This window comes from Nerophis lumbriciformis, linkage group LG22 (genome assembly GCF_033978685.3).
Source record: "Nerophis lumbriciformis linkage group LG22, RoL_Nlum_v2.1, whole genome shotgun sequence".
In the NCBI taxonomy this organism is placed as follows: domain Eukaryota; kingdom Metazoa; phylum Chordata; class Actinopteri; order Syngnathiformes; family Syngnathidae; genus Nerophis; species Nerophis lumbriciformis.
The window spans coordinates 27,869,959-27,879,958 of record NC_084569.2 but is presented as its reverse complement, the minus strand read 5'-3'; the positions used below and the strand labels follow the sequence as shown (position 1 = coordinate 27,879,958).

The 10,000-nt window shown below is 38.5% G+C and overlaps 1 protein-coding gene across 1 annotated transcript in view; it reads left to right on the top strand.

The window, feature by feature from the left end:
* Positions 1-3,558: 3,558 nt before the first annotated feature.
* The window catches only part of LOC133615207 (serine/threonine-protein kinase N1-like), a 135,898-nt gene continuing 129,456 nt past the window's right edge, over positions 3,559-10,000 (top strand). The window contains exon 1 of the mRNA XM_061973606.2: positions 3,559-4,032. Within this exon, the coding sequence (XP_061829590.2) occupies positions 4,006-4,032 (27 nt within the window). The 5' untranslated portion in view covers positions 3,559-4,005. The remainder of the gene's footprint in view (positions 4,033-10,000) is intronic.

Genomic DNA, 10,000 nt, shown 5'->3' with positions numbered 1-10,000 from the left:
AAAAAAACGTATGTTGTTTTCAATTGGTACAACTGCCGTCCTACTTCCTGTTCCTGTCTACGGCGCTAAGCCTTCTGGGTAATGTAGTATAAAAACATTAACTTTCCGTGTATTTATACAATACATTTATTTTAGATTTATGCATTCAGGGTAAGACAACTAAGAATATATTTTCGTTTGCAATGCTGACCTGACCAAGAGGTCGCTTTTACATGTTAGAGATGTTGAAGTGTGATGATAATCTCTCCTCGTCCCTCATTTATCAACAAAAACAACTGCTGTAGATAAATGACAACAGTACAGTAATTTGATAAGGACCTCTGAGTATGTGCTTTTACTTAGGGATGGGTACCGTTCACATGTGAACCGATACTCAATGGGTACTCAACGGTACCAATTTTTTGTTACTTTTGTATGTGTTAATAAATATTAATAGTTTTTGTTATGTTAAATCTCATTTTTAATTGCAACATTTAAAAATAAGCTGTCCAGTTGTTATATCTATCTCAGTTGCAAGACCAAGACGTTAGATGGCAGTCATGTTTAGTTTGTGGTGTGTTGGTTGTTTCAGTCGTTGATGTCTGTTGCGCCCTACAATGTGTTTGTACTGTAAGTATTGTACTTATCAAGTATCAGCTGTTTTAAATGTAATGTGCATCTTGATTGTAGTTTTCATTAACACATTTGAGGGTGTTGAATTTAAAAAGTTAAAATCGCTAATGCTAATCAGTAGCATGGCGCTAGCAAAGCCAATGTATATTAGCGTCAAGCTTGTGTATTTTTGGGAAAAATTGGAGCCTTACTTAACTTGCGTTGGAGTGATTTTTGTGTAAATTTCTTTGTTGGCATTGAAAATTGCAACATTACCTCGAGGTAGTTTGGCCGAGTCCGCTCTCAGTGCTGCTGGAGTGATTGCCAAGTGCGATTACTGGCCGTGACATCATCCACGCAACCCAGGTACCGAAACATGGCACCGTTGGGTTTTTTTGTGCCCGGTAGGACCCTAATTAATTCATAAAATCACAAGTAGAGTGTCCTCCCTGAGATCGGTAGGTTGTGAGTTCAAACCCTGGCCGAGTCATACCAAAGACTATGAAAATGTGACCCATTAATTCCCTACTTGGCACTCAGCATCAAGGGTTGGATTTGGGGGTTAAATCACCAAAATGATTCCCGAGCGCGGCCACCGCTGCTGCTCACTGCTCCCCTCACCTCCCAGGGGGTGGATCAAGGGGATGGGTCAAATGCAGAGGGTAATTTCACCATACCTAGTGTGTGTGTGTGACTATCAGTGGTACTTTAACTTTAATTTTAAGTCGATTCAATGTTATTGAAAAAATAAAAGCCTCAAAACATTGTAACCTTTGTCGCAACTTACTGAAAATTCTGCCGCAAATTCTGGCACTTTAGGCTGCAACAGTCACAAAAAATAACTGACTTTAAAATGGAATAAATGAGAATTCTGATTTTTTTTTTCCATCACCCCTACAAGTCATTCCATTAATTTGTGAAAAATGTCAAACATTTTTGTCTTAAATTGTTGTACTGGTTTTTAAGGACATTTTATGGGGCAACATGGGGCATCCTAAATAGCATTATTAAAAATGGTGCCAAAAAGGACTATCCTAATTGCTTCTTTGATGGAAATGTAAAAAATGACAATATGAACGAAGTAGTTGAAAGTTTCAAAAAGTACTTTGTGGACAATGGACCAAATCTGGAGGAAAAGATTCCAGATCCTGAGTCAGTTGAGGACTTGAATGACACCGTTGATCAGTGGTGTCAAACTCAAATACAGAGTGGGCCAAAATTTAGAACTGAACAAAGCCACGGGCCAAGGTTGAACAAATTAACCTTTTAATAGGGACCCAAACATGTTTTGCATTGAATATTGAACAAGCAAGGCTTATTCAACTTTATAGTGACATGCAAAATCGAGTTTCAAATAATAATAATAATAATTCAAAAATATCAATGGCATATCAAATACAATTTTTAATAAAAAGTAATGCCTCTTTTCTATTTGCAGCCTTCTGAGGTAATTATCCAAATAAACTTTTTCCACAGGCTAATAATACATTTGAAAATAAAATAACAATAATGAATGTATCAAACATTCAAGCCTTGAAGTAGCAAGAGAAAGTGCATGAATAAAACGTTAATTATTGCTCAGTTTGCTACACTGATTTGCTTTAACACTGAATATGGAACAAGCAACGCTTATATAACTTAATAGTGCAAAATCAACTTTCAAAAATCAAACGAAAAAACATCAATGGTATATTAAATAAAATTTAAATAAAAAATTTAACGCCTCTTTTCTATTTGCAGTCTTCTGAGGTAAAAATCAACATTAACTTTTTCCACAGGCTAATAAATTTGAAAATAAAACAACAATGAATAAATCAACCATTCTGGCCTTTTTACTGCTCAGTTTGCAACACACTGATCTAATCTGATGTGCCCAAGTACCTGCCATCTTTTCTGGGATGCTAGTTCATTAATGTCGGGGCTCAGGTTGGCGGGGTTTGATGGTAGCGGGGGGTGTATATTGTAGCGTCCCGGAAGAGTCAGTGCTGCAAGGGATTCTGGGTATTTGTTCTGTTGTGTTACGGTGCGGATGTTCTCCCGAAATGTGTTTGTCATTCTTGTTTGGTGTGGGTTCACAGTGTGGCGCATATTTGTAACAGTGTTAAAGTTGTTTATACGGCCACCCTCAGTGTGACCTGTATGGCTGTTGACGAAGTATGCCTTGCATTCACTTATGTGTGTGTAGAAGCCGCATATATAATGTGACAGGGGCCGGCACGCTGTTTGTATGGAGGAAAAGCGGGCGGAGGTTGTAGCGGACGCTAAAGGCAGTGCCTTTAAGGCACGCCCCCAATATTGTTGTGGAAATTGGGAGAAATTCGGGAGAATGGTTGCCCCGGGAGACTTTCGAGAGGGGCACTGAAAATCGGGAGGGTTGGCAAGTATGAGTATTAGCGGTGAATGGGGTGTTACAGCGGCCCCGCCGCTGTATAATCCCGGCGTGCCAGCTCTAATGTTAATTTGATATTACCTCAAGGGCAAAATGAAATTACACGGCAGGCCAAATTTGGCCCGCGGGCCAGAGTTTGACACCCATGCCGTAGATAGAAACCCCAACTCTATGTTCCTAGAAGGAGTGACAAAAGAGGAAATAATCAAAATTGTGAAACAATTTAAATCCAAGACCTCAACTGATTGCAACGGAACTAGGATTAAATAAACTCTGCTTCTTCCTACTCTTTTTCGGTAGTGCTGGAATGAAATAACTGGAATTGTGTGATGCATCACATTGTATCTTATGCATGTTGGAAATAAACTGAACTGAACTGAATATTTATAGATCAACAAATTAAATATAAGATCACAAAATAATCTAAGGATCTTCAATTTATCTAGTAAAAACAAAACACATCGCAGTATCGCCCAACCTCACTTTATTTTATGCACATTACTTTGAAAGGGCGAAACGGAAGTGTTTATCTGATTCCGTCTAAGAGCGACTTCCGCCTTCCCCCGGCAGCACCACTGACTCACTCAGCGCCTGTCAGCGTTCACCAACCCGGCTGGGAATGCTCTGAAGCCGGCAACATGGCCTCAGGTGTCCGCGTGTGGTGGAGCAGAGTGCGGCGGTGACTCCTCCCGGCGGGTCCTTGAGACACGGCACTCCCTCCGGAGGATGAGCCGACAGCCACGCTGCGCTGCTCACACCACGGCGGGACAAGGTGCACTGTGATGCGGCTTGGAGTCCAGCAGGCGTCCTACGGTCCTTCCCTCCATCTCCTGTCAGGCTTGACGCTCACACTTCCCCCGACTCGTCAATTGGACTTTTGACTGCAGCACATCCAACATTTTACTGTTTTTTTCCCTCAATTGTTATTGTTTTTGTTTACTTGCTGGGGACTACAAGAAAGAGGACTTCATCATGATCTGACCTCTGAAGTGCAGCAGTAATAGAAGTCACCTGGCAGCCAGCACATGATGGCCAACAACAACGAGCTGCAAGTAAGTTCCTCACTTTTTGCATGATTTGTTATCTTTTTACTGGTGGATATCTTAAAAAAATAAAACTATTGTGCTCATATCAAGTTATCATGTTGGTATTTACCATTCAGACCTACTACGGTTACAAGTACAGTGGTACCTGAATAATATTTGAATGAATTATATTTTTATATAGCGCTTTTCTCTAGTGACTCAAAGCGCTTTACATTGTGAAACCCAATATATATATGCGTTGAACAAATCCACCACCAGCATACTTGCCAACCTTGAGACCTCCGAATTCGGGAGATTTTTTGGGGGGGGGGGGGTTGAGGTATATATAAATAAAATAAATACTTGACTTTCAGTGAATTCTATTTATATATATATATATATATATATATATATATATATATATATATATATATATATATATATATATATATATAAAAGAATACTTGAAATTCAGTGTTCATTTATTTACACATATACACACACATAACACTCTTCTACTCATTGTTGTATTTGAAAGTGCAATGTTTTGCAGTCAGTAGCACAGCCTTTGAAGGAGCATAGGCATGGGCAGCATCTGTGAAATTTAATTTGCAGGAAAGGAGTGAGTTTAGGGTTGAATTGTCCATCCTTGTTCTATTCTCTGTCACTCGTCGTCGCCATGACTGCCTCTTCTTCGTTCTTCTGCTTCGTCTCCTTCTTGTTGTGTGTGCAGTTGTGCACTCTCCAAAATCCGTAGATGTTATAACGTGACTGGCCCGGCACGCTGTTTGTATGAAGGAAAAGCGGACGTGACGACAGGCTGTCCTCACTCAGGTCCGCACGGACCTGGAGGGGGCGTGCCTTAAGTCCGGCTGGAAATCGGGAGAATGGTTGTCCTGGGAGATTTTCGGGAGAGGCACTGAAATTCGGGAGTCTCCCGGAAAATTCGGGAGGGTTAGCAAGTATGACCACCAGCAGAAATCATTAAAAACGAATCTCAGTTGACAGTAAAAAGTCGTTGTCGCAGTTGTTGGATATGACTTTAAACCATAACCAACCAAGCATCAATATAGCTCTTGTCTCAAAGTAGGTGTACTGTCATGACCTGTCACATCACGCCCTGACTTATTTGGACTTTTTTGCTGTTTTCCTGTGTGTAGTGTTTTAGTTTTTGTCTTGCGCTCCTATTTTGGTGGCTTTTTCTCTTTTTTTGGTATTTTCCTGTAACAGTTTCATGTCTTCCTTTGAGCGATATATCCCGCATCTACTTTGTTTTAGCAATCAAGAATATTTCAATTGTTTTTGTCCTTTTTTATGGGGACATTGTTGATTGTCATGTCATGTTCGAATGCACATTGTGGACGCCGTCTTTGCTCCACAGTAAGTCTTTGCTGTCGTCCAGCATTCTGTTTTCGTTTACTTTTGTAGCCAGTTCAGTTTTAGTTTCGTTCTGCATAGCCTTCCCTAAGCTTCAATGCCTTTTCTTAGGGGCACTCACTTTTTTAAATTTCTGTCTTAAGCATTAGACATCTTTTTACCTGCACGCTTCCTCCCGCTGTTTCCCCTTTGTCCACAACTGCGTGAGCAAATAGTCAAACAGTTTAAGAACAACGTTTCTCAAACAATAACAAGAAATTTAGGGATTTCAACATCTACGGTCCATAATATCATCAAAAGGTTCAGAGAATCTGGAGAAATCACTCCACGTAAGCGGCATGGCCGGAAACCAACATTGAATGACCGTGACCTTCGATCCCTCAGACGGCACTGTATCAAAAACCAACATTAATCTCTAAAGCATATCACCACATGGGCTCAGGAACACTTCAGAAAACCACTGTCACTAAATACAGTTCTTCGCTACATTTGTAAGTGCAAGTTAAAGCTCTACTATGCAAAGCGAAAGCCATTTATCAACAACATCCAGAAACGCAGTTGCCTTCTCTGGGCCCGAGATCATCTAAGATGGACTCATGCAAAGTGGAAAAGTGTTCTGTGGTCTGACGAGTTCACATTTCAAATTGTTTTTGAAAATATTCGACATTGTGTCATCCGGACCAAAGGGGAAGCGAACCATCCAGACTGTTATTGACGCAAAGTTCAAAAGCCAGCATCTGTGATGGTATGGGGGTGTATTAGTGCCCAAGGCATGGGTAACTTACACATCTGTGAAGGCACCATTAATGCTGAAAGGTACATACAGGTTTTGGAACAACATATGCTGCCATCTAAGCGCCGCCTTTTTCATGGACGCCCCTGCTTATTTCAGCAAGACAATGCCAAGCCACATTCAGCACGTGTTAGAACAGCGTGGCTTCGTAAAAAAAGAATGCGGGTACTTTCCTGGACCGCCTGCAGTCCAGACCTGTCTCCCATCGAAAATGTGTGGCGCATTATGAAGCGTAAAATACGACAGCGGAGACCCCGGACTGTTGAACGACTGAAGCTCTACATAAAAGAAGAATGGGAAAGAATTCCACTTTCAAAGCTTCAACAATTAGTTTCCTCAGATCCCAATCGTTTATTGAGTGTTGTTAAAAGAAAAGGTGATGTAACACAGTGGTGAACATGCCCTTTCCCAACTACTTTGGCACGTGTTGCAGCCATGAAATTCTAAGTTAATTATTATTTGCAAAAAAAAAAAAAAAATGTATGAGTTTGAACATCAAATATCTTGTCTTTGTAGTGCATTCAATTGAATATGGGTTGAAAAGGATTTGCAAATCATTGTATTCCGTTTATATTTACATCTAACACAATTTCCCAACTCATATGGAAACGGGGTTTGTAAGTTACATTTTTAAACCAGTGTGTGTGGCACTGGGAGCAGGTGGGTAAAGTGTCACAACGGTAGTGACTAGGATGGCAGAAGCGGGAATTGAACCTGGAACCCTCAAGTTGCTGGCACAGCCACTCTACCAACCGAGCTATACCTTCCTTTCCGGAAGGTCCGAATACTACGAAAACCAAAATATTTTTTTCCTTTGAGGAAAAAAGCAAATCCGATTCATTCAAAAATATTACCACAAAAATATTTAATAGAGCAGGGGTGTCAAACTCATTTTAGATCAGAGGCCACATGGAGAAAAATCTACTCCCAAGTGGGCTGGACTGGTAAAATCGCGGCACGATAACTTAAAAATAAAGAAAACTTCAGATTGTTTTCTTGGTTTAAAAATAGAACAAGCACATTCTGAAAATGTACTAATCATAATGTTGTTGTTTTTTTTACAGTAACATGTTGCGGTTAATAGTACTCTATCTTTATTTGTCGTTATTTATTCTAACTGAATAAATGATGTGATAATGTTCATCAGTCAACTCATTGGTGTTAATTTTCAATCTATCAAGATAAAAAAATTATATCAAAATCAAATTACAGGATGTTATTCATGTAGTTTGATCATTTTCCTCGACTGGTGCATTAACATCATGTGGTTTATTTTATTTTTTTCATATGTAGCATAATCTACAAAGATACAAAGAATTGCTATTGCGACATCTAGTGGACACATTTAGAACAGCAGTTTTTTCATTCAAAAATGTCGGCTCATTTTTATACTTGGCAAACTCATCCCGCGGGCCGGATAAAACCTGCGGGCCGTACGTTTGACACCCCTGTGATAGAGAGTAAAAATGGTTAAACATGCAGAAAACAATGCAAACTACTCGCTCTTAACTCAAAACGCATGTATCTCAAATCAACAATGTCCACTGAAGCAAATTGAAATACATTTTAATTAATTGGTAATGTAAGACGCTTTTTTTTCAACTTACAGTAGAACGTGCAACAGTTTTATGAAGTAATGTAATAATATTGTACCTTGAAAAGTAGACTTCTAAGGTCTGTCCAACAGCTGTTTCACCGTAAAACACACCATCAACAGCTTTCTTATACTTTCATGGATAAATGTCCACTGATAAAACACCATTTTAAAGTTATTGGCAAACGTGGGACTTATTCTGTTTCGGTATGGTGCAGACGAGTAGTGTTACGCTCGAACTACACTCGCTCATGTTTTTGGTGATTTCTTTCTTTAATTCTTTAGTTTTATCCGCTTATTCTTCTCAGCACTGACCTTCACACTCACTTCCTTCCCAGCCGTGTTTGGAAAACAAAGTTATGTTATGTTATGTTTTTTTTTGTTGCTGTAAGCTAATGCTAGCAAGTGAGACAGGGTTCGTTGTGGTATTTGCTACGCCAGCTAATCGGGATGCTTGTAACTCAAAATGTGTAATTACCACTGTCCCTCGCCATATCACGCATCAAAGTTTGCAGCTTAATGTTATGGCATATTTTTAGTGTTTTTTTTCCAGCACATTCTATGTATTTTTGGCCTATATTTTGGCGTTTTCAAGCATAAACATGGCACAAATTAACTATGGATATCAATACTATCAATAGTTTTATTTTGAAAATGTCAACAAGATCACACAATATACAGCACAGTATTTACTCGAGGTGGGACTCTTTGGGCACTTTACAATTTGATTCATTTCAAGACAATACTCGACTTAAACTGATTCCCGTAATAAATTATCTGGTAAACATTTTTTTTTACAATAAAATCAAATCAAAAGTTACAGGTTACAAAAGCTCTTAGCTGCCGGAGTAAGTAAGGACATGGCCTAAAATGTGTCCAAAAAACATGTTTGTTTTTTTTCTATTTAAAAAAAAATTATTAATTGATGTAGAATCGGGGTAATAAGAATCGAAATTTGGATGTAAACCGTTTTTTTTATTTTTTTAATTTTTTTTAAGCACCCCTAATATTTACAGTGTCACACAATGTTTGACGTGTCCAAAAAGGAGTAGGAAGAAGCAGAGATTATTTAATCCTCACAGCTATTGCTAATACTTTTGTTCACTTCCTGTAACATAAATATACCTGTATGTATGTATGTGTATGTATTTTTGTACAGTGAATGTATATGTACAGTATGTGTATATGTATGTTTGTACAGTGAATGTATATGTACAGTATGTGTATATGTATGTTTGTACAGTGAAAAAAACTAAAGTAAATAGACTGTTAAAAAACCGACTATTTTGCAACGTGTGTTTCTTATGCTTCACTGATAATGTTTTAGTCATTTAGTCTTAGTAATTTATCTGTTTGAAAGGCTAAGATTTTGTTTTAAATATTGGTATGTACGTTAAGATTAATTAAATAAATAAGTGCATTACTAATAAAATCCATTACTAATATTTTTTATTTCTACTGGGCATTGTGACGTCCTACTCTGTTCAACGGTCCTTGAACGCACCGTAAAAACACCTCTGTCTCCTATTCCTCTGAGTGGAGAAGGATTGCTGTCAGACAGCAATGTGTTTCTGGAAGATGAGGTTGGAGTTTGATGCCTCCTTGCCACACTTGCTAGATTAAAGATGTTCTTTACTTTTTTCAAACTAGAAAGGATTGGGCTGACATTGAAGGGTTGTTCTGTGAAGTTTCGGAAAGTATGGGGTGGTTTCTTAAAATATGTAAAGGAGACTGATCTCCAGCTTGGCCCGGATTAAGACGTGGTTAAATTGTGGTTGATTGACAAGCCTTTTGTTTACTTTTGTGTATTGCTGCACCATGTTGAGGTCATTTGGAATTGCAGTTGTCTGTGGCTTTATATTAATATTTGCTTGTACTTATTTGACAAATTTTAATTTTTTTATTTTTTTTATTTGTATTCATTTTATTATTCTAATTTTTTTAATACTTTTTTTTGGGGTGGGGGGAAAAACATTACAATTTCATTGTAGTGTGTTTGTGTTAACTGTTTTGTCCCCAAAGAAACCATTTAGTAAATAAACAAAATAAAAAAAGATTGGAGTTTACCATTTCCTAATGGGGAAAGACGTTGATGTTCTCTTGTTTTCATGTTAGCACTTAAGCTAGCGAGCTGGCGACAGTCGGTCCGTGAGTTTATTACAGTGCAGTAATCAATCACTGTTTTTCGACCATTTGGTAATACTCACCGTCGGAAGTTTTTGACTTCGTCA